This window comes from Limanda limanda, chromosome 1 (genome assembly GCF_963576545.1).
Source record: "Limanda limanda chromosome 1, fLimLim1.1, whole genome shotgun sequence".
Taxonomy (NCBI): domain Eukaryota; kingdom Metazoa; phylum Chordata; class Actinopteri; order Pleuronectiformes; family Pleuronectidae; genus Limanda; species Limanda limanda.
Window position 1 is genome coordinate 14,744,587 of NC_083636.1, and position 24,472 is coordinate 14,769,058.

Consider the following 24,472-nt stretch of genomic DNA (forward strand, 5'->3'; position numbering starts at 1 on the left):
TTAACAAACACGTTCAATTCCTTTAGTTTATTTTTCATGTCCTGAAACCTCTCACCAAATAACTGGAGGAGTCTCGCAAAGTAACCGGCAGATTCTTTTGAGTCTGGCCACTTTCCACTGCAATAATGTCTCTTCAGACAATTTCACATTTGAAAGCAGAGAGTTGAAAGGCTTGTTGGAACCTGAGAGGTACTTGGTAATGTCCAACCCGAAGGCCAGGTCACGCAGCCATTTGCTTTCTCTTCTCTGTCCCTTCCTCTCTATGAATTTGACTTTTCCCCTCAGTACAGTAAAGCAAGAGGATGAAAATCCAAGAGTTAAAGCTTCAGGCTGTAGGAGACGACCGCTGTCTGGCAGGTGGCGGCCTCACAGTCAGACGAACCAACGCCAAAGGTGTTTTTCTTCTTTTTCTTTTGAAACAAGCACCAGTATAGTAGCAGATGTGGTGAGATGCCTCTAACTCACCCTCAGAACAATACATAGCCTTTTGAGGACAACAGGAAAAACGAGAAGTGTGTGTTTGCCTCTTTGTGTGTGTGTGTGTGTGTGTGTGTGTGTGTGTGTGTGTGTGTGTGTGTGTGTGTCTGGATTGTGTCCTCTGTGCACAGCGACACAGCGAGACCTCTTCATTTAGAGATTTCCCATGTCTGCAGTTCACTAATGAAAAGCCTTTTGTTGCCTCAAACCTCTTGAGTGGTTTTGTATTGAGATACTGCCTGCTCTTTTTTTCAATGTGAGTGCAGGCAAGTGTGTGTGTGTGTGTGTGTGTGTGTGTGTGTGTGTGTGTGTGTGTGTGTGTGTGTGTGTGTGTGTGTGTGTGTGTGTGTGTGTGTGTGTGTGTGTGTGTGTGTGTGTGTGTGTGTGTGTGTGTGTGTGTGTGTGTGTGTGTGTGTGTGTGTGTGTGTGTGTGTCGTACTACAGGAGGCAGAGCAGTTTATGCTCTATCGCTCTCCCTCCGGCCATATTTTCTTCTCTCCTTCCTATTATGAAATATTCACAATGTTATGTGTGTCTCTGGCTGTTTTGCCTCCACAAACACATCTTGGATTTCCTCATGATTCTGAATATTTCAAAATAAGTAATCCAATGTCTGAATCTTGTCAAAGGGGACGTTTACATTTTCATACCCGTGTCCTAAGCTGTCCCTTTAAGAGTACTGTTCCTTGCACGGCTAACGTCATTGTCCACTGGTCTTGTTAATTTTTGTCCTCCCTCCCAGCTTTCTGCAGTGACCTTGGGAAGTAGACATATAGTCTACACACACGCATACACTCACACGCACGTGCATACACAATGATATATACACACAGACACAGTTATAAACGCACACATTTCGAGATAAATGGTTTATCATGTGCGTTTTATGTTTTCTGCTCTGTTGTTTGTCTCTGCTCTGGTCACAGATGACTGGACGGCTGTTTTTTGTGCGGGTGTGTGTTTGTATGTAGTAGGGAGAGGAAAGGGGGGACATTTTTTTGGATTGTGTTCATGTCTAGATGATTAAAACATCAGCATTTCATGTGTGTCAGTCATTTGTATTCAGCACCTGACTGAAGGCATTTTCAGAGCTGGTGAGGATTAGGAGGAGGAGGAGATTACAGCGCTCCATTTTCTCAGGGCAGGTACAGCCCGGCAGACAATACACTGTGTGATGCTCTCGGACATGAGGTAATTTGATCTCTGCTGTTTAGTCACCGCGTCTAATGATGTAGTTACGACATCAGAAGATTAATTCAAAGGCGATGAGGGGACTGCGGCTGTTGTAATGTGCTATTACCCAGGGAGCTATGTAAGAGCATTTACAGAAATATGTTAACTCACTCACAATCGGACCCAATGGGAAAAAGTGTTTGGGAATAAATATTTGCTTATAGGAATTAAGCCTGTAGCAGCTCTTAATATATAGAAAAGCCCTGTTGATTTTCTGTGTCCTTGCTCAAAGTTTCAGCTCTTAACCAGGATAGTTATTTGTGAACCTCATCTTATCTGACTGTACCTCCTCTTGACACACAACACACAACAACCCACAGGCATCATCTTTGCACTTGGCCTCCACATAATCTCCACTGGTGTTGACAAATCAAACGTAGACTTTCATGTTGCACGGCTTTCGCATTTCAGCCTCAGAATCACGACTCAATTTATATCAAAACAAACCGTTCCATTACTGTGTTGTTGTGCATTGACATACGTGTGTTTGTGGCCGAGCCGAGGGAGAGATTATGTAAGGAAACGTATGTGAGCTTGTGTTCGAGGCACCAATCAGCTCTCAGCAGCCAGAAGCTTTTGTTGTTACGCAGGAACAGTAACAGACTAATAGACTTAGCCAGAGACTGACTGGACATAATAACTGAGAAAGAGAGAGGAGGAGAGAAGTCGGGTCAGGAGGAGGTCAGGGAGCAGCAGGGTGATGTCGCCACATTAACAGAGTGAAAGTGGCGTTGGCAGGACTATTGAAAAGTTGTTATAGAATTAACTAGTGTGAGAGCCAGCGACGGAAAGGAGAGCAGGAAAGAGAAGAGGCCTGATCTAATAGACTTCCAACCGGGGACGGGAGCGTTATCAGAGAGCGAGGGAGTGCAGGAGGTGGAGACTGACAGACGAGAGAAAAATAATCTGCCAGGGGAAAGCGGATGATCTGTTAAAAATATACAGTTTTTAGCCAGAGAAAGAAAGTGACAGCTGGGGAGAGATGACAGTTATGATAATTACATATAATTATGTGGGCTTTTTAATCTTGTGAATTTGCAGACGTGGGAGAGGCAGTAAATTTAGATAAAGTTACAGAGGTCGTATTCCTCTGTGAGCAGAATTTGTATTGTTTGACTCAACAGTGTTTATTTGCCATCTTTAGTCTCCCTTTAATAAAGCTCATGGTGAAGTTTAGCAGCGGAAGACACAGATAAAGACGATGTCACCGTTTGTTTTCACACATGTTCTCTTGCGCTGTGTATTCATGCACGTACACAGAGGTGAGGAAGGACCGGAGCATCTTGAAGAGCACAGCTCGGAGGAAGTCCGTCACATTTCCTGTTTCCTTCTGGTTGCCATCACATGGGTGTGTGTGTGTGTGTGTGTGTGTGCGTGAGAGAGAGAGAGAGAAAATCACTGACTGTCACATTTATCGGTTTATTTCAGGCAGACGCAGTGTTTCCTAATACTCTTACTCTGCCTGTGATAGTGTTCAAACTCAGTGGGGGTTAGTCTGCACCTAAATTATGCATGTGCAAACACACACACAAAAAATTGACATGCATAGGCACAATTACAAGCATGCAAAAGGCCAAATGTACACTCGACTTTCTCAACGCTAGCAGAGAGAAATTGTACAAACACTTGTAAACATGAAGGCGTTTTGATCCATGTGTAAACACAAACACATATTTCTCTGCGTGTATTTAGGTCATTGACTCAGTGAGACTATTTAAAGTTGTGTTTATATGTGTGGAGTGAGTATTTCAAGCTTCCTGTCATCTTATGTGGATATTACACAGTGTCAGCGCTCAGACAGATGCGGTGGAAATAATGTGATTTATTTTTTTACCCTGCCAAGGAGGTGATGCCGTTTCTTTGTTGGTTTGTTTATTTGTCAGCAGGATTATGGCAAAACTACAGAAATGATTTCCATGAAATTTGTCGGAAGGATGTGATGTGGGCACATTTTGACAGAGATCTGGACAAAGTGGCAGATTCAAGATTTCTTTAACATTGGGATTTTTGACGTTATGCTTGATTTCTCACAGAATAATTCATTGATCATTTGATTTGAGGTTTATGGGACTGGTATCTAGTGTGTGTAATTTGGTGCAGATCCAAATCAAAATCTGGATCTAGGAGATTTAAAGGGGGACTGTTGGGCCTTGAGGTAAATGCTTCCTTACAACTGCATTAAGTTGCTTTATTAGATGATCAGATTGCAGTTGGATAAACCCTAACCACACCGCTGCTGTTTGGTGCGTCTGGCTTTCCAGGTTTGGTTCAGTCGATTTTGAGTCTTTGCCCAAATCCGTTTTAAAGAGAAGCACTCACAGCCGTCGTTTCTGCTAAAAAAACTTCAGTGCTTATCTCCTCAGAATGAGAAAATCCTCTAACGTACGTGCAGTTTGTAGGACCAGAGCAGATGGAGGTTCCTGCACCGAGCTTTGAGCCTGCTCAGTGGTTTCATGTTGTAGGTTGTCAGACAAATCAGCTGGTTCCACGTTTAACATCTTAACTAATGTGTTCAGTTCCTTTAGTCTTAATGTCCCCAAGCACCTGAAGGAGTTTTACAAAATCAAACATTTGCTGGTTCAAGACTCTGAACATTTGCTGCTTGCCTTTCTTTCATATCATTGTCGATTGGCTCGGAGCAAACATTACGCATTTTAATCAACTTTGTAATTGTACATATCTAAAAAAAAAAGTATGAATAAATAGTTTAAATGATCAATTGCACAAATACAAGTCAGTTTTCTAATGCCTGGGCTAAAAGTTGGCATATATATATTTTAATATTTCCTAAATATGACAGTGATGTGTCACCAAATCCTTTGTGTGGTGATGAGTTGCTCTTTTCATCCCAACTCTTAATTTACGTAGATAATCCAGTTTTTAATCCAAGCGTATCATTCTCATCCAATCAATCACTACTAATTACCTGCCAATGTAAATTACATTACAATTCATTTAGATTACGCTTTTATCCAAAGCGACTTAAAATAAGTGCATTCAACAATGAGGGTACAAACCCAGAACAACAAGAAAGTACTATTTCTTCAAAAAGAAGAAATAGTACTTTTTGGACTGAGAACATTTCCTCATTAACACCAACACCCCAGAGGTAATAGCTGAATCACACACACACACACACACACACACACACACACACACACACACACACACACACACACACACACACACACACACACACACACACACACACACACACACACACACACACACACACACACACACACACACACACACACACACCTCTGAGATCTGCACCTGAGGTTCGGCCTCTCAGCAGCTGTTTGGGGATTTAGTGCCTTGCTCAAGGCTGCACCCTGGAGCCTTTATCCTTCAAGTCTTTTTTCCATCTCAGTGTTGCAGATTTTATTATCTCTACTTTCCTTCTCTTGTCCCTCTCTCCCCCTCCCTCCTTTGTCTCTTTACCTTGTATTTACTCCTTCTCTGCTCCCTCTTGCCCTCGTCCCTCCTTACTTCACTCCCCTTTGAGTCACTTCCATCCTTGCCTCCATTTCTTTTCCTCTTTGTCTGTCTTCTCTGTGTTTCCTGTATTTGTTTCTCCTCTTTCGCAGCTTCTTCTCTTCAACTTTCTCTCCATCTGTCCCTCTTCTCCTCATTCTGTCTCTCCAGTGTATCCTCGGTTTCTCTTCCCCACTCCCCTTTTTATCTCTGCCATGTTGTCAAGTGGTGACTCACTAGAGGCTTGCAGCCAAGGATCTGGTCAACACACACACTCGGCACACGCAAGCGCACACACACACACACGCACACGCACACATCCTGACCAGCCAAGAGTACAGCATGCAGGCCACATGGTGCACGCACTGCACACGCACGCAGACACAAAGACACTGTTGTTGGCCAAGTGTATGGGAGACGGGTTAGATGCACAAACACACACACACACACATACACACACACACATTTAACTGCAACTCTCTGTCAGCCAAGTGAAGGGAAGCAAACAGACTTTTGAGTCACACCAGAGGAGCAAAGACGTCAAGTGCAACTGCCAACACTCACTCAGTGTCTATTCTGACAATAATAAATACACATATCAAAACATTTAACACTGAAACCTGTTGGGGAAGGGTATAATAAAATATTAATATTGTATTTAAGAGCATCATACAACCAGTTGAATTAAGAGACATGCACATTTAATCAGGAGAGGTTAAAAAGGGACTCAGAGCAGGTGTCCATCGAAACATATTTATCCTCAGAGACACATCTGCTCGTCATCATATCCTGTGTGTTGGAAAAGGACAGTGTGTCAAAGTTCATGATTTTTTTTTTACAATCTTTTATTTAACTTAAATTCCTGAATCATTTATCTCTGAAAATCATTCAGATGAAGCCTTAATGTTGGTTTATTCGGTCCCAACCAGTTAAAAAATGTAATGTGTGGAGAGGATTTGCAAGAAGACGTAGCTTTGCTTTAAGATGTCGCACATAAAAGTGGACGGGTTCTTCCTCAGGTCAAACTCCACCCCTCCACAAAATGTCATGTCAAATTTGTTCAGTGGATTTTTTGAGTAATCCTGCTGAGTGACAGACAAAAGGCAATGAAAACATAATCTCCTTGGCGCTGGTCAAGATTGGAAACCCCCGGCCTAGAAGAGCATTGACAAAATTATTGATTATATTTTGATTATGACTGAGACGTCCCAGATGTGAACAGGGCGAGAGATTGTGCGTGCTGCAGTGGAGAGAATGAGGCTCTATAATGACCTTGCTGAAGGGGCTGCCAATCCCCATTATACCCATAATATTTTGAAGACTCGATTTACATTTAGAGAAGGAGAAGAGCTGTAGTGAAACACTGTACTGTCACACTTCAAAAGGTTGTCGAAGGTTTGTTGTTCCTGGGTAAAGACGATTCACAAGCACACACTGTATATAATGTTGCAATATCTCTGTTTGTGAGCTTCTCAATTGAGAAACGTACATTTAAAATGTCAGTGAGGATGTGATATGAAAGGATTGCTGCTCTGTTTTTATTCAACAGCTCGTCTTTAAAACCACAAAACAACGTGTGTATGTTTTTGTCAAGAACTAAACAGCTGCTTCCTGCAGCGTTAGAAAAACATATTTTTCCTCTTGTTGCTGCAGGTGAAGAAGACGTACAGTCACGGTACCTACAGGGCCGGGGCCATGAGGCAGATCAGCCTGGTGGGAGCTGTGGACGAGGAGGTCGGGAATTATTTCCCAGAATTCCTCAGCATGCTGGAGGAGTCGCCCTTCCTGAAGGTGAGTCAGGACAGGAACAATGGCACCAATCCTAAACAGCATCAGGACGTGTGGAGGAATGATGAGTGGAGAAGGGACAGAGGTCTCCAGATAGACTCAGACTATTCCAGTGTATTAACAAACTGTAGCTTTTAAAATATAAAGTAATTTATTTGAATACTGATAAATGAGGAAGCTACAATTCCTAATTTTATTTCTGTGCTGTCCTCTCTGAGAAGGGATTATATGATACTTTGTTCAGTAGGTCGATACTGTATCAAACTCCTTTTTTGCTGAAATATAAAGTAGGTTTTAATTATTCCTTTCACAATTGACTCTGTCAGACCTCATATACTCAAAGACTCAATACTGTGCCCAAATCTTTCCAAGCATTTACACCTCTGATTATTTGGAAACGACACAAGCTGAACAGATGGAGAGCTTCTGCGAGACACAAACATCAACAACACACCTAATATTCTCAGCGGCGGCTGGCAAACAAGAGGCGCTAAGAGGCGCGTCGGAGGGATTCGATGCAGCTCCAGGAAGTTGCTTCTCTTTTAAAAAACGTCTGTGCAAGAACCGACCTTCAGAGCACCGTGTTTAATGCTGTCCCTCAAAGGCAGGCATGCTTTTCTGCTGTTTTTCTCTCCCGTGGTGAAACTTTAAATCTCCTGCATGCAGCGTGGAGGAGTGCTGGCGTACGGCGAATTTCAAAAGACACAACATCCTCTGGCGCTTCCTATCTATCGAGAGTTCTGGCTCTGATTTGTTGCCCTCTGCGACATCTCGGCTGCCAGTGACAAGTTTCGCCAGGGGCCTGTTTTGCTGCTCTTGAGGTTTCCTTTTTTGGGAGTACTCAGTGGAACAAATAAAATATTTAATTAAGTGGTTTTTAACAAGTGAAAAAGTGACATGTACCAACAGGCTGCTTTAATTCTATTCCCTGCGTCTCGCCTCTGTGTGCCTGTAGAGGACCCTTCCATGGGGGACGTTCTCCAGTCTGCGGCTGATGAGTCCCAAAGACAGTGACGACGGTCCCATAATGTGGGTCAGACCCGGCGAACAGATGATACCTTTGGCTGATATACCAAAGTCCCCGTTTAAAAGAAAGCGGTGAGTAGACCACAGTTTACTGCACATTGAATAAACACACCCGGATAAAGCCGGTCAATATTTAGAATCCCTCTTAAACCCTGCTTTGAGACAGGGATGGTATTTGCTAGGATTTTCATCTCTATGAATGATGTTTGTACTGCAGGTCTCAGTGGTGTGTTTGTGTGTGTTTTTGTGTGTGTGTTTATGTGTGTGTGTGTGCCTCACTGAGCCAGCGTGCTCTCCACACAGCCCACAAGGACTGATTATGAAAAACAGTAACAAAACGCACTCGTACATTTTGAAGCAGCAGCCGCACGAGGCTTTGTCGTAGCCCAGCAGCTCCGGATGAGGCAATTACACCCTCTCAGTTTGTCTCTGTCACAGTGTCATTGTTGCACACACACACACATAAGCCCTGCACCAAGCACACACACACACACCTTCTAACACGCATGCCTTCTGAGTGAGAGCATGAGAGAACCGATATGCGTTGTTTGTGATGTGAGCGGTATGTGGCTCTCCACTGAGATGAGATCATCGCTATGTTAATGGAGTCGACATCAGACGCTACTTCACACGGCAGCCAGCCGAGCGCAGGATGACACACACGTCTTCACGTATTCCTCTCTTGTCTGCGTCGATAGGTCGTGTTATCTCTGCCTCTGATTTTTACTTATCTCTTTTCATTTATGGTTGAATTTAGCAATGAAGAAGAAGAAGAATTGTTATAGTAATTTTTAAAGCTAAGCTAAGATAATATAAGCTATATTCCACTATTGCTGTTTTTAATGGTGAGATTTTTCTGATATTCTCAGTTTTAAACTTTTGATGTGTCTTTATTCGTAAACTGATGCTGCGACGGTTGAGAGCATTTCTTCCACTACTTCCATTAGATATTTTCCTTATATTGTATCCACATATACATGTATGTATGAATGTGTGTGTGAATGGGTGAATGTTAAACTGTACTGTAAAGCGCTTTGAGTGGTCATCAAGACTAGAAAAGCGCAATATAAATACAAAACGATTTACCATTTACCATATACATAGCTTAATTCCATGTTTGAAACAAATATCCACGTAGTGTTTATCAAATAGTGCCAGAGGACACAACTTCTTCAACACGTTGCTGAAACAAATGAATGGATTCAGTCAACAGAAAGGCAGTGCTTCTAGTTTATAACGGGTACTGGAAGTAAATGAATTAATTAATCAATTATGATGGTGTGGTACAGTGGTTAGCACTGTCCCAGATTGATTGCTGGTTAAGTCGGGGTCCTTCTGTATTGAGTTTGCATGTTCGAAGTCGTGCAGATTGGGATCTGATTTGATTGGAGACTTATTGACCGAAGCTGTGAATGGTTGTTTGTCTCTAATTGTTGGGCTGTGATACGCTGGTGACCTGTCCAGGTTGTTCCCGCCTCTCTGGTCAGCTGTGATTGGCTCCAGACCCTCACAGATAAACGGTATAGATAGTGGATGGACAGATCTATCGATTATGATAATATTTGTTAATTTGCTAATGCCCTTGTTTCGTTCACTCGAGTGATCTTTGCTCCATCAGACTTTTCTGAGGAAGTAATAAAGGAAATATTGTTTGTTTTTAATCAGTGACTGCACCTGAATTCAGGCTGTGAATACAAACAGTGTGTTACTCATGTTGTGCTTTGTGTGGTTCAGTAAGTCTAGACGGCATTTGAAGGGTACGACTGTTCAAGTGTGTGTGAGTTTGTGTGTGTGTGTGTGTGTGTGTGTGTGTGTGTGTGTGTGTGTGTGTGTGTGTGTGTCAGTGTGAATAACTGTCAGAAACACTTGTGTAACAGGCTCAGCTGGGACTGAAATAATCTGTTTTTATAGAGATTGAGAGAAAGGTGGAGGAGAAAGGAGGAGGGTGTTTCAGCTGTTCCCTCCTTTCTTCTGTTTCCTGTCTAGTCCAACACTTTAATATAAATAACCATTATTTCGACAAACAGAGGTGTACTTTTCTCAGACTTTCCTCTTTTTGTCTCCAGCATCTCTCTATCTCACTTCCCTCCTCCTCGAAACTCTTTCCTTTTCCTCCTCCACTCCTCCCTCGTTTCTGCATCCTTGTCCTCATGCCGCCTCTCAATATCTGCCCCCGTCTGTCTCTCTCTATTTCTCTTACCATCCGTCTTCTGTTTCCTCCCTGTGACCTCTTTCCTCCTTTTAAGTTGATTTATTTTCGAAGCACTGCGCCGTTACTTTCCAAAGGACCAGAAGCACAAAGCACTTATATTGAACGTGTCATAGTGGTGATTGTTTATGTCTTTGTGTAAAGAGAGAGAGAAGAAAACTTGGAGAAGTGAAAGAAGTACTGAAGGACATGATGTTATTTGCAGTTTGACTGTGTTGAAAGCTTTTCTCTCCCTGTGGTTCCAGTGAAAAGGTCGAGCTGCTGAGTTTCTGTCGGCGCTGAGACTCTTAGTCTGAGAATTCAGCTTTGATTACAGTGGCCGGATGATGAAAATAAACCAAAAATATGTTTTTGCTTTTTAGTCAAAGAGCGCCAGTGCTTCCGGAGACTGACAATAATTGTATAGCAACAACAGCTGCCTTGGCCTGCGAACAGGACAGAGGCCTGATACTGAACACGCTCTTCCTGTTTGGAAACAAATGGCAATCAGAGCCTGATGGCTGTTGGCAAGATGTTGAAGTCAGTCTGCTCGGTGAGGAAGTTTGTTAAGGGAACAGGTTGATTAGCTGATCAACAGACATGTCACTGTAAACATCTACTGCTCCACCAAAATGAATAGTGGATAGTAAATAAATTCTGTATTTTCATCATGTATTGCACGTTGTTTTTCATGCTTTTATTGATTTGTATTGAACTGTTTCAATATTGATTTCTATTAATCCGAGTAATTAACCATTTTCTTTAGCAAATTTTCTTAAAATCTGGTAAAAGTTTTGGTTTGGATCGAAATTTTGCTATTATGGAATAATTTCAGATGAATGTAGTCATTAGACGTAGCCACAAGTCACAATGGAACTGTGTTTGCAACCTAAACGTGTGTGTGATTCCCTCTGTCTCCCTTTTCTCCTCCGCTCCCTTGGTTACACCTTCCTTTTACTGCCTCCTCACCCCCTATCCACCCTTCCTCTTGTCCTCCTCTCTTCCTCTCCATCCCACTGTATTTCACCATGAATGCAGAGCGAATCAGTCTGGGTCAGACATACTCCATCACACTGACACAATATGGTTCCAGAACAATGAGATGTCGGAGTTAGAGAGTCGGAGTAAATGGAAGACTTTGAATATCTCTGTAGATGTGCATTTTCAGCACTTCTCCTTCAACAGCCTCTTCTTTTCACTGTTTAACTTACCAGCGCTATTTTTTTTTTTTGGTTTTACATTCATTACTGTCATCCTGGCGTCAGCTCAGACACACTAAGCTGTGTGTCTGTGTGTGTGTCTTCTAATCCCCCCTCCACTCTCCTATTTCCCTCCGCTTCTTTCTTCCTCTTCCGTCGGCTCCTGCCTCTCATCTTATCTCTGAATGAATGAATGCACAATTCAGTGTTCAGCACGGGTAGTCTCGCTGCTGTTCTGTCTGTGTGTGTGTGTGTGTCTGTGTGTGTCTCTGTGTGTTACTCTCTTGTAGAAATCTCTCTCAGACTGAGCTTGTGTGTGTTTCTACTCTTGTTTGAATCTGACTGCAGCTCCAGTGTGAGTCACTGATCCAGTAGTGAGCTGACTGCAGTACTTTCATTGTCAGTCTGTACGCATGAAGCCAAGAGCATTAATGCCTGTTAACTCCATTTTTATTCTCACGATTTTCCATGCAGCTATTACTGATTTTTAAATTTCCATTCTAATTTTCTTGCTGCTACTGTTTTTCGTGTTTTGAATCTAAATTAATACTTTATTGATCGTGCGAGAAAAGTCATTTTTGCCACCAGCCAACTTGGAAAAAGTAAATACATTAAGGAGTAATTGGAGGATGAGGAGCAAGCTCAGGTGGAGTTAATGATATCTGCAGACAATGAATGTCTTTTACAATTTACTCTGGACTCAATAATTTTATGTAAAATTATTTTCCAATTTTAAAATGTCAGAATACAGCTCTGTCACATTTTCTCAGATTGTATGTTTTTCAAATAGAAATGATCTGCCAAAGAAGCAGTTCAAAACACCGTGAAACATTTACATCAAAACAAGAAAATAAGGAAATGTACACATTGAAGAAACCTAATAGAAAATGTTTCAGTTAATCAACCAACTGCTAGAATTGATAAAACCAGGGTATTTCCAAGTCTTAGACTTAGGGCCTCCCCTCAGAAATAGACGCTCCCTTCATCTCAGTAACAGCAGTAACGGCAACACACGTTGCACACGCATCCAGTGCAGGGCCAGGGGTTAGTGGACCAAGATTGTGCTAATTGATCCCACAGACACAGACAATGTGCCTTGATAGCATAATATTTTCATACTACAAAAAAAAGATATGTCCTCCTAGGGAAGTTATTGTGTCCTAGTTTCTGACGCTGGGAAAGTGAGAAACATTACTAAGCTACTATCTATTTAAGCAGATCACACCTAGGCTGTTAGATGTGATTTATTTTGATAGCAAATGGGATATTTTATTTCATAGTGTCTAGACTAATTCATGTTTTCCTGCTCTGCATCAAATCTCTGCCAGCATCCTCTCTGCTCCTCAGTTCATGCTGTGCATGACACTAATGAGTCAAGTCAAGCGAGAAAACAACACCAGCGATCCATCTGCTTTTATTTTGCACAGCAGACAGGAAACAAAGAAATAAACAAAACCAGAAGAGTGATTGGCCCACTCACCTTTAGTCATGTTCTTCTTTTAGACAGCAGGAGAGACGTCTTCAGAGACCTGTGTGGGCAGAGCGTGTGTTTGGGTTTGCTTTTTGACTTTTCACTCTCCTGCTTCCCTTCTCGTAGCTCCACCAACGAGGTGAAGAACCTGCTGCAATCACTGCCCAGGACCAGCGAGCCCAGAGAGATGCTGTTTGAGGACCGGACTCGGGCCCACGCCGATCACATCGGTCAGGGCTTCGAGCGTCAGACCACAGCGGCCGTTGGCGTGCTGAAGGCTGTGTGCGCCGGAGAGGGGTAGGCATGGTCACACTGTAGGCCGTCACGCACATACACGACTGCTTGTTTGTTATTTGCACACTGTGGCGAGCTCGCCGGCGGATGTCACACCCCTCCACTCCCTTGCTTTCAGCTCGGAGCCTCCTCGTGTTACCAAAGACGTTGTGTGTTTCCATGCTGCTGATTTCCCTCACGCAGTTCAGAGGCTGCAGTTGGACCTACATGAACCCCCGCTGTCTCAGGTGTTACATTACACACACACACACACACACACACACACACACACACACACACACTCACACACACACTCACACTCACACTCACACTCACACTCACACTCACACACACAGACACACACAGCGTAGGCATGGCGATAAACACTCCTAACAAATTAAATTCAGCCCAGTACAGTCATTCATTTAACATTTTACATCTCAAATTAGACTCCCACAGTGTTTCACCTCACTTCGAACACTGTGTGAGGGGGAACGTTAACATGCACTGATGGTAGATGCTGACACCTGGTGGAGCGGGAATGAACTACCATGATGGTTAGTTAGAGGACTTGTCTGCAGAAAAGGAAAGTTGTGGGTTAGTTTGGTCATTTATTATTTAGGATTCCACTTAGAAGAAGTTTCCATGCACAGTTTGTAGTTGATTCCACATAGAGGCTAAGGTACAAGATACAGCTTCATGAGTAATGACAATGTAAATTCACTCTGCACCACAATTTTGTTAAAATGTTTTGTAACAGTGTTTGATTGTTATTACACGCCTTATGCTTTCTTTTCTACCTTAATAGTTTCACAGTTCAGTCTCAGTAACAAAAGCAAAATGACATGCAGAACTGAGAAAACACACACACACACACAATTTCAATAACACAAGGTAACATCAAAGTCAGATTTGTTTTTTATTGCATATTTGGAAATTTCACTTTTTGTTTAGAACTGATTAAGGTAAATAATAAAGCTGTTTGATTTAAATATATTTAATTTACTGTACAGAGGTTGAACAAAAGAGAAAACTTTAAATTCTTCTTATATTTGTTTTTACAGCGATTAGTTGTTCAGATGTCGGAGTCACAAGCAGTAGATTCCCTTCGTCTCATCCCTCTCCTCTCTCTCCACAGTGTGTGCAGTGGGTAGATGATGCCAAACTAAACCAGCTGCGTCGCGAGGGCATCCGCTACGCCCGCATCCGCCTTAGCCACGATGACATCTACTTCATCCCCCGCAACGTGGTCCACCAGTTCAAGACCGTATCTTCCGTCTGCAGCCTGGCGTGGCACGTCCGCTTAAGGCAGTACCATCACGGAGAGGAAGAAGAAGAGGACGAGGAGGAGGTGGAGGAGGAGGAGGAGGAGGAGGAGCAAGTTGAGTTGAAGAAAGCGGGGACAGAATTGGTGGAGCTGTGGCAAAAACAGGAGGTGAGGAGAGAAAAGAAGGGCGAGAGAGTAAAGGAGAGGATAAAAGAGGAGACAGAGGAGCAGGTGGATGTGGCAGAAATCAGGATGTTGCCGGGTGTCAAAAAAGAGGAGCAGCATCTTCACCATCCTCATCCTCATCGTCATCCTCCACCTGTGTTGCCTCAGCCCGCTCGCCCAGTGGACTCAAAAGTGGGCGGTGCTAGAGTTAAAGAGGAGGAGACAGAGAGGGTGAAAGAAAGACGGAAACACAAACAGCAGGATTCACTTCCTGTGAAGGTGAAGACTGAACCTCCAGCTCCTCCTCTCTGCAAAAATAAATCACCATCGCCTCTTCCTCTTCCTCTTCCTCCTCCCGCCTCTCTTGATCCTCTAAAACCCAAAGCATCATTGAAGCCCCGACATCATCATCGTCATCACCACAACCACCATCACCACCATCACTCAGACAGCAGAATGACGTCTTCCAGTGCAGCGCCCTCTTCCTCCTCTTCTTCTCCATCTTTGTCTAAGTTTTCCTCCTCTCCTGCGCCACCAGCAGGATCCGTTGATCCACTGCGCTCCTCTTCCTCTTCTAGTTCTACTTCGGTCCCTGTTCTGTCCTCCTCTGCGTCCACATCTTCGCTGACGAGTCCCAAGCCGACGGTGGAGTCTCGCCTTTCCTCGCTCCTTCCTTCCACTTTGTCTTCCCAGCCGCCTCCCTCCTCTCAGTCAGGACCACCAACGAAGCGGGACTCGCATCGTCCGAAGCCAGACGTTCATTCAAACACACGGACACCAACGCAGTCAGAGGTCCGAGCACTCGCTGCCAATGTACAGACCCACACGCCCCAATTCGACACAAGGACACACACCACAGCCGATGCACGGGATCAAACACCGGCGCTCACACGGACTCAAACGCTCCCAGAGAAATGGACTCACGGTTTGGACTCTGACTCGAGGATGCCACATGACACGGGGGGGCAAGGGGTTTACCTGCAGCAATACGCATCCCAGCATCTCCCTGCTCCTCACCTCCCTCAAACCCTCCCGCCCTCCTTCTCCCACCTCCTTCCACACTCCCACCATGCTCACAGGCCGCCGATCCTCCCGCCAAACCCACTCTCCAACCCCTCCCCCCCGATGCAGCCGCAGGCGCTCAACTCGTTCCTGAGTCAGACGCAGACGCCGCAGACGCTCCACATGAGCCAGCTTCACCTGCATCCGCCGCACCAGCCGAACCTCCCCACCCAGTCCCAGCCGTACTACCATCAGCCCACCCCCCTCACTAGCGCCCAGTCACTCCCCCCTCACCTCCCTCACCATCACCAGTTCGCCAAGTCCTTCTTCCCTCCTCCCCAGCACCCGCACTTCGCCCCTCACCCCTTCCTCCCCCATCACTCTTTCCCGCCGAGCTCTTACCCGCTACAGCCGCAGTACCAGACCTCAGCACCAGGGCCGGTTCCGCTCTCAATGTCCTTCTCCCATCCTCCCCCTCCTCCTCCTCCTCCCCCCTCCTCGCAGTCTCTGCCTCCCCCTCTCCCCCCTCTTCCACCTCCTCTCCCCCCTCAGCCCTCCTCCTCGGTCCTCTCCCCTCCTCCAAAGCATGAAGAGGAGTGGAGACAGATTTTATAGTCGTTTTTTTGTACATAATGACGTTGTTTTTAAATGAGTGTACCTGTTTATGGTTATATTTTGGTTGTGTTGTAAAACTGTAAAAAAGGAAGTGCGACGGTTGAGTGTATCAGTACAGACGCAGCATCTTGGTTTAAAAAGCAGAGTTGGATTTATTTACCCCACGCCTCTCGACTGGCTTCGGCTGGTTGTGATTTGGTTCATGAATAATGAGCAGCACCGGTGGTTTTGGCCTTTAGTGAAGTCTGGTTGCACCGAAACCGGATGTTGAAGAAGAGATTTTCCATGTTCACGTCTACCAAACTGCTGTGTGGTTCTGTTTATCAATACCAGAATATCTTTGACGCCTCAGAGGTTGACAGAAAATAGGTAAATTTTGTCGGATGTTTATATAAAAAGGTCACAGAGATGACCTTTTTGTGAAACTTGCAGCTAATGCTTCCTTTTTGTGTATTTTATTTCATTGTGCCCAAGACTGTTTCTGGAATAAAGATGAGTCAAACTGATATAATACGATACGCAGACGTATTCGTGTGATATCACTACATTTATTCTCCTATATTGTATCGATGCATCTTAATCAATACAGTATGGTGCAGTACTTTTCCCTGATACTGTATTTTGAGCAGTAATTCTCTGCAATAATCTGCTGAATTTAAAATTGAAATCCCCAGTTATTATCAGTATTTTTATCTGAATCATTTTCATTGAACCGACCTCCATGAGGAGAGAATCAATGTTATTAAAGTATTTAAAATTATGTTCTCTAATCAATTGCAGTGTGTTGTTGCGCAAGAAGATGGTTAGTGCAGTTTAATTGCACTAAAACAAAAGAAAAGGCCCTATTTAAAATAAAATGATTGGACACTATAGAGTTTTAATCGATCAGGGTCATTGAAATCTGAATAAATCTCCAATATAAATTCAGTCAGCAGCTACGTGGAGAGCTTGCCCCAGATTTAGTATGTTAAGACTTATCCCAGCACTTTGTAACCTGTTTAAATACAGTTTATATTATTATTAACCAGATTATCAACAGGGCAATTTCAGGCTCTTCCAACTTCCTAATTTCAATAAAGTTTTTCATGGAGACATGCTCCGAGAAACTTTGAAAACAGATGGTACACTGTGGAGACTTTAACGCACTATTTATCTATTAACCTGAAGTCTGGTTTCTGTGCCGCGTGAAGCATCCTGTCTGTAAAAACACATTTTATTTATCAACCAGGGACTGAAGTGACCTCCTGTGTTTTGAAGTACAATAAATTATTGAAATTCTGTTTCAGCCGCAGCTATGAAGAGTATATGTTTCTCCAAGTATCAGATTTTTTTTATCAAATTGTTCAGTCTCCATGAGCGGAAATTGATTTTTCTTGTTTTGTTGTGTTATTGATGTCTTGATTTGATCAATATTGGAGTACAGCCCACTTGCTAATGTAGCCCACAGCATTTCCCCAGTGCCTGTCCTTAACTGTGAACTACTAAACGGTCCAGAGTCACGGAGAGGAGGAGTTCTGTCCTTTCATGGCCAGTTTTTTTATGAGTCACAGTTTCCCGTTTTCACTGGAAAATGAGAATCAAGCCTTAAATTGGTGTCACAAGCCACTGAACACTCTCCAGATACCTGTGGTCTAAACTGGGTCGTCTCAGTGGAAGGAAGTCCAGAGAGCAGGGTTGTGTTTGTCATGGTTAAACTCACCGCTGCCCACGGAGCTCCAGCTCTCTGGGTCAGTTTTCCTCTGAGAAGGTCCGTTCAGAGACAGAACTCCTCGAAGTGCGGCTCCTTGGTGGAGTGAGGTGAGAACTAAGCACCTGATGCCAGTTGCGAGGCCCTGCAGCTCTTTTTATGCTCTTAGATTTCAGATGTTACAAAAAAGAAAACCTGACAGGAACATATATTTTTTTGTACAAATGTGACAAAAGTTAAGGTTGAAAAAAATAAAGTCTCCAGGGGCTCGTGTTGTTTTCACAGAATTTATTTATCTCAAAGTTTTTGGTTTGTTTTGTTTTCTATTTTGTGTCTGTGATTTCCAACTGTCAGCACTGTAGTGTACATAAGAGGTTTTTGTAAAGAGGAAAACAACTTGTAGTGTGGTTTCTACTTTAAATATGAGCCTAGCTAATAAAAGGTTCAATGTATGAAAATGTTTGGGTGAGAATTGATGTTTTATTGCTCTGGTGGTTTAGATAACATGCATGTTTCCAAAGAAAATTAAGAATTACGTTCATGTATTTCTTGAAATCCCGGCATTTGTAATTCATATTAAGTCATTGATGCCAAAATGGGCTAAAAGGAAATGTTTTCTTTTTGATGAATAGCTCTAAAGAGCAGAGCTTTTTATCAGTGGGTCCTTGTTTTGTCAGTTCAATTCAAATCCTGTCTGATTCATTCCACCAACTGACAACTGCTGGTGGTAACCCACAAATGAATGTTGCAAAATAACATGGGTAATACTGTAAACAACACTGGATTGTAAAAAGGGACGCAGAAGTGTCTTTATCACCGTCTGGTCGCTGACTGAAGTTTAGGCCGTGAACCCTGCCTCCTCCATGTCAGCAGATGGGACAGGGGTCAAACTAAAAAGTCAACATACATGTTTAATGAATTTTTCTTTAAGATGACTGTCATTTTTAGTCGAAGTGCTCATTTTTCATGGACGCAAGATGGCAGCTGTTTGTACCTGAGATATTTTGGCATCGTTTCTGGATAGTGGGAGGAAGTGAGGATGCATCGTCCATCTTTATATATACAGTCTTTTGAGATAAAGAACAGATGATAGCTTTAAGATATACGATGTTGATATCAGACTGACTTGGTATTCTCCACTTTACACCGGCAGCAGCAGCAGCTCAGAACACTTAACACGTCTCTGTGTGCTTGGTTGAAGAACACAAACACCTGTCTGTCTTTAAAGGGCAACAAAAGGCCATTTTCCTCCAGTTATATCTCATTGTACGAGACGACACCTCTGATGTTTACCTGCCTGTGATTTATCTCTCTCTTTCTCTCTCGTGTTGCTGTTATGCAAGACGCCCACTCACTGCAGTCTGCAGCAATGAACTCAGCACTTTCACCAGGCGAGAGCCGAGCAGACAGCACACGCACAACACAATGCAGCAACCCCGTAACAGAGGGCTGGTGTGTGTCACGTAGAATACGACTCAAAACCGCTTTCTCTCCCTAGATTCATCCCTTCACTCACTCACTCGCTCACACAGCAGGAATGCCAGAGAGATCAGCTGACCTTTTAAAGGGTGGGAATGGGAGCGAGGCAGGAAGTCAGGGCAGGGACACAGCGTCTTTTTGGAGGGAATACTCGGAAAAACCTTCACATGACCGTGGCGCACACACACAGACTGTACAGTCCTTCAGAACACACTCACTGCTCGAGGTTTGAATAACAATTGGAATCGTTCTACTGATCCAGTAACAGCACTCGTGGTTACTTTGCAACTTTTTTGGCTTAAAAATAGCAGCAGGTCCAGCAAGTTCAAGAGTAAGGCTGGACTGTGGAACCAGAAGAGCTGCTGCTGGAACAAATACACCAAACTCTGGACAGGAGATCGTGTCCGCTTACCAGGATGACGGGTGGGAATGAAAGTGGCCCCATGCTACCACAATTATTGTTTAAATACCATCATGAAAAACGCCAAAGTTTCATATAAATCATTTACTAGACAGACGTGCATGCCACATCAAAACATACATTTATTTTCTTGTCAACTTAGTGCAAAATAATGTGAAGAATGTTTTTGAAATACTCACGAAACAATCACATGGCACAAAAGAAAACACGGTGTCGGCTGTACCGTGGCGTTGGATCAATGATCAACTCAACACAGTTTAAAACGGCTGGTAGAAAATAATCTGTTGAGTTTGGTTGTAGTTTGACACCAATACTTTAAATGTAATATACGGTAAGAACATTAATTTCTTGGTACACATTATCATTTTAATGGTACCAAATACAAATTGTAAAAGGCAGAGTGCAGCCTGCAGATACAAAGCCAAACGAAACAAACAAAACCGTGAACACTGAAAAAGTTAATCTATGACTTGTAAAATAACATTTGGCCAACTACCCTCCGCAGCTCTGGAATGAAAAACACAAAGTGCCTGTGATTAAATACAGCCAAACAATATCTGAAGCAAATTTAATACTCCACAATCTGGTACCGAGAGCAAATGTTTAAATACAGAAAAATTCATCAAATACTGTTTGTTCACTTCCCTCCCCAGCATCAGCAGCAGCACTAGTTTATGTACAGTAAAAAAAAGAATCAATAGCATAAGAAAAAGGTAATTTTTTCCAGTGTTGGCTTCACAGTAGTTTTATACTAATGCATTTGATTCCTGCATTGGCATTTTTTTTGTATGTTCGTAAAGAAATAAAACATTTTGAGCGCTGTTGGATTTTTACCTCCACCATTTGTTTGTCAACAACATTATGCAAAAATTTGACTTTCACCAAACATGTAAGGATGGGACAAGATCCTCGAAAGAACCCATTAAAGTTTAGGGCTAATCCAGGAATCATGTTTTTGTAAACGTTGCGAGATATTAATCGAATACTCAGAGAATAATTTATGGATCTTGATGAAAAAACCATGGTACTGATTTTTCTGCGTGTGTAAAACTACGTCCAAATGAAAATTTGGATGGATTCTGTGCAAAATCTGGGCCTTGGCAGAGGTATTGCTCGAACTGATTTGTTTTGTTTCCTTTAAATGAATATACTGTGATTCACATGCGCTCACAGGCAGCAGAGTGCCAGCTCTGCTTCAACCTTCACTGAACACTTCACAGAGTTCTTCTATTTTTACAGCCTATAATTCATAAGATCCGATGTATCTGGTGATGATTGGATTCCTTCTCGAGTCTCAGTCCTCTGTGGAGACAATCGGGCCAAGGCGAAGGTCTCCACTTTCACAAAGTAATGGTCATATGAACACATTTTGTACAGAAGTCTTGTGTTGGTGTAATTACCCCCCCCTCCTCTCCTCAGGCCTCTCTCCTCTCAGGAAAGATGTTCAGCCCCAGCTCCACCAGCGCTCCCAGTAACATGGTCCACAGCGGAATGCACACAAACGTCAGCTTCACGTCGGCCAGCTTCTCCAGCTTGGCGCACAGAGTCAGGCAGAAGCCCAGCTTGAGCAGCATGGCCGTCAGGTACCAGGCGCGCAGCCGCAGGTCGGGGGAGCCGTTGCGGGGGTCGTACCCGGGCTTGCAGCGGCCTGCCATCTTGATGGCGAGCATGAGGATGAGGATGCCATCGAAGACCCAGACAGGGATGAAGATGAGGAACCAGTTCCACTGCACCTGGGCGGTGGAATGGGAGAAGATGTCAGTCATAGTCACTTTGTTCAATTTGATTTGGATGTGGAATCATAATGGGAATCTGAGGAGTTTTATTCTAACTTCTATTATGAAGACATACTGACATACTGTGATTGAAATAACTACATTATAATTGTACATATCATAGACAGCTTTTAATCCAGCTGGTGTCTGACAGGAGGACAAACAACGTCTTACCTTCCCATCCAGCTTGAGCACCAGCATGATGAGGAAGACCAGGGTGAAGACCCAGGTCAGGAGAACCCTCTGAGCCAGAGACATGTCACTGACTGCGGACACACACCAGAGGAGACACACGATCACAAACTGGACATCCACAGAAAAGACACAATCAATTGTTCTGTGTTATGGAGTCAATTAGCAAGAAACGCCCTCATAAGAACAGACAGGAACACTTGAATAGCTGCTAATAAACAATTAAACCCGAATATTGTTAGAAATATCAGAATCTCATGCTGACTGCAGCTGGATTTGATTTAGAAGATATGGATTTCATTCATCTGTGGTTAGCCGGCCTCACAACAACAGCTATCGTTAGCTTGTACAGCCTGCTAGAATTAAGCTAACCGGTTTCACTTCATAGCTTCCAGTGTATTTCCGGATTAACGGTGAACTTGTCCCTGTCGCTGTCGTGCTCACGTACCGTTTCCGTTAAGAAGTCACATAATGATCCGAGGACGTTCTCCGGTAACGGGAACAAACAGGCGGAGCTTCCTGCTCCGTTATCCGGTTCTGCTGCGAGCCCCGCCCCCTCCTGCAAGCCGATTGGCCCTCGACACGTCAATGTCACGTCGTCATCCGTTGAAGGGCCCTTTACCGTAAAGCTTGCAATAAAAAACGCACATATCTGAAGTGCAGTTAATCGTCCACTAGAGGTGAGTGAAGCTCTTTCAAATGACCCCCCTGGTTGTGATTAAGTGCGACTCATCGCTCTGTTTAATAAAACCACCGTGTTTTCAGGTCACGTTAAACAAACTCAAGTTTAATTCGAGGTAAAATGAGCCCGATAGAGAGCCCCGTCCTCCCTGTTAGCCGCGGGAGAGGGGCTCGCTAGCTTAAACCGTGGTGCCGCGTTCGCCCCGTGCTTTACGGTAACGAGCCGGAGTAGTGTTTTTGCAGCGGAGGAGGAAAAAGCTAAAGCCTGAAACATCGGTGATCAGACTCTGAGCATCTGCACCGAGAGAGAAACGAGCCTGGAGGCAGCAGCGGGTTGAAGCACGTCCGGACACAAGCGAGTGAGAGTGAGGAAGAAGAGGAACAAGGGAGAAGAAGAAGAAGGACTCGGAGCAGCCGCCATAGCTGGAGAGGTAAGAGTTTGCTTCAGTGTTTGGACAGCAGTGATCTGGAGGGACAGACAGCTGTGTGGCTCTTTGTGGCTGCCGGGTAGCATCCAGCTAACTGTGTAGCATCACAGCAGCTAGCAGGAGGGGGATGTGTGTGTGTGTTTGTGTTATTGTGTGTGTGCAGTAAAGTCATGAGTGTGTGTGTGTGTGTGGGGCTGCCGCTACATGTAGGGTAGCTGCAGAATTCGCTGCCCTGTGGGTGATTTACTGCGCGGCTCAGGTCGTGTCCTTGTTTGGGTCGGGAACACTCACCGTGTCGTTCGTTTAGCTGCAGAGTACTTCACTGTACTGCAAACCTGCACATTATACACACTTATATTGTGTATTTATACTCTGTTAGACATGAGATCGGACCCCAAAGAATTCTCCAAGTGCTGCAGGGCACCATTATCTCCATACGGGCTGGACGAGAATATAATATAATTTAAATCGATGATTATGGCGATAGACAGAAGCAAAATATAATGACATATAATTATCCCTAAGTGCACAATGCATTAGAAATACATCAATATATAGTGAACCCTTGTTAAATTGTTGCTGATGACAATTATGTTGCCATCGTTATTGATGGTTTTATTTCCCAGCCCTAATCTCCATTGCCCCACTTTTAAGGGCCACGTCGCTTGAAATCATTAAGAATGTATATCGTTTTTTCTCATGTGAAACAATGTTCAGGGAAAACTAGCTCGTGTATCGTCTCACACAGACAATGCATTTCCCTCTAGTTCAGACCTGGAGACTTGATGGATTTCTTTGTGGTTACCTCATAAATTATCATAAGCACTGCATGGTTGGGAGAGGGAGGTTACTCGTCTCCCCACAGATCTGTGTCAGCATCTGGCTGTTGTACCACCTCAACCCATAAATCACCTGGTGCGTCACACTCTTTATCGATTAATCTGTCAACCCATAATTTCCATGTGATCTGTCAAATGTTTGGAAATAATGAAAAACGTCAATCGCAGACTCCCAACTTCTGACCTCAAACTGCTTCATTTGTGCAGGTGTTACTGAAAACAGAAGTTTAGCATCATATAAGACAAAAGCAAAGAATGCAGATTGAATGTATATTAAACAGCAAATTAATAATCGACTTATCGCTTAGACTCAAAACTATAATTTGCTCCTCTAGTCGTAATCGCTGGCCTTGATCTACTTACTTATTCTTTATGGTATTCTGTCCTTTAATGGTCCTATAATGGTCCCCCTCCTCTACCTATCCTGTTTCACTGCTGGGGAAACTGTCGCAGTCTTCAGCAGGCGGTCAGGCTCCCGGTTCAGCCGGCTGTGTGATCATCCAACACGACTTGACATCCAGCCAGTCTGTCTCTTCCACTGTCTGACTAACACTGTCACCGCTCATCCAGATTTTCCACTGCAATCATCAATTTCAACCCTAAATTAACTCAACTCGCTGCACCGGCACAATCCCGTAGGAACCCATATCACTGAATTCACCCTTTTTTTTCTCCTGTCATCTCATATTTTTCCTTGTAAATCTGAATCTGTTCATACAGGCTGAAGAGGTGGAACGGTTTTAAATCCGTAGCCTGAGAGAATTTACAAACGGCAGTATCATCTCCTGC

At 43.7% G+C, this 24,472-nt stretch overlaps 3 protein-coding genes across 5 annotated transcripts in view; 2 read left to right on the plus strand and 1 right to left on the minus strand.

Annotated features, from left to right (window-relative positions):
- LOC133002744 (lysine-specific demethylase RSBN1L-like) overlaps positions 1–16,043 on the plus strand; it is a gene marked incomplete at its 3' end in the record, with an annotated part of 30,630 nt that extends 14,587 nt beyond the window's left edge. Inside the window, exons 5-9 of the mRNA XM_061072721.1 lie at positions 6,841–6,978; positions 7,931–8,073; positions 12,986–13,156; positions 13,272–13,380; positions 14,271–16,043. Coding sequence (XP_060928704.1) covers positions 6,841–6,978; positions 7,931–8,073; positions 12,986–13,156; positions 13,272–13,380; positions 14,271–16,043 — 2,334 coding nt within the window. The remainder of the gene's footprint in view (positions 1–6,840; positions 6,979–7,930; positions 8,074–12,985; positions 13,157–13,271; positions 13,381–14,270) is intronic.
- A 3,794-nt stretch (positions 16,044–19,837) lies between these two features.
- LOC133003458 (transmembrane protein 60-like) lies at positions 19,838–22,270 on the minus strand. Of its 2 annotated transcripts, none has more exons than XM_061073204.1 (3): positions 22,184–22,270; positions 21,718–21,809; positions 19,838–21,501 (listed from the first exon to the last, which is right to left on the minus strand). In XM_061073204.1, exons 2-3 carry the CDS (start codon positions 21,799–21,801, stop codon positions 21,184–21,186), a joined length of 402 nt encoding a protein of 133 aa, XP_060929187.1. In that variant the 5' UTR covers positions 21,802–21,809; positions 22,184–22,270; the 3' UTR covers positions 19,838–21,183. The 2 variants fall into 2 exon arrangements, with proteins under 2 accessions (XP_060929187.1, XP_060929196.1); XM_061073213.1 differs by having other exon boundaries at positions 21,718–21,846.
- A 396-nt stretch (positions 22,271–22,666) lies between these two features.
- LOC133005356 (protein PHTF2-like) overlaps positions 22,667–24,472 on the plus strand; it is a 32,498-nt gene continuing 30,692 nt past the window's right edge. For both annotated transcript variants that reach the window (XM_061075016.1, XM_061075025.1), the window contains exon 1: positions 22,667–22,847. The gene's annotated coding sequence lies outside the window, so the exon portion shown is untranslated. The remainder of the gene's footprint in view (positions 22,848–24,472) is intronic.

Excerpts from the sequence above, each read along its gene's own strand:
- LOC133003458 (XM_061073204.1), bottom strand. The coding sequence starts at position 21,801 with ATGTCTCTGGCTCAGAGGGTTCTCCTGACCTGGGTCTTCACCCTGGTC. Across the intron at positions 21,502-21,717 it reads TGCTCAAGCTGGATGGGAAG|GTGCAGTGGAACTGGTTCCT; the intron begins GTAAGACGTTGT and ends TCCACCGCCCAG.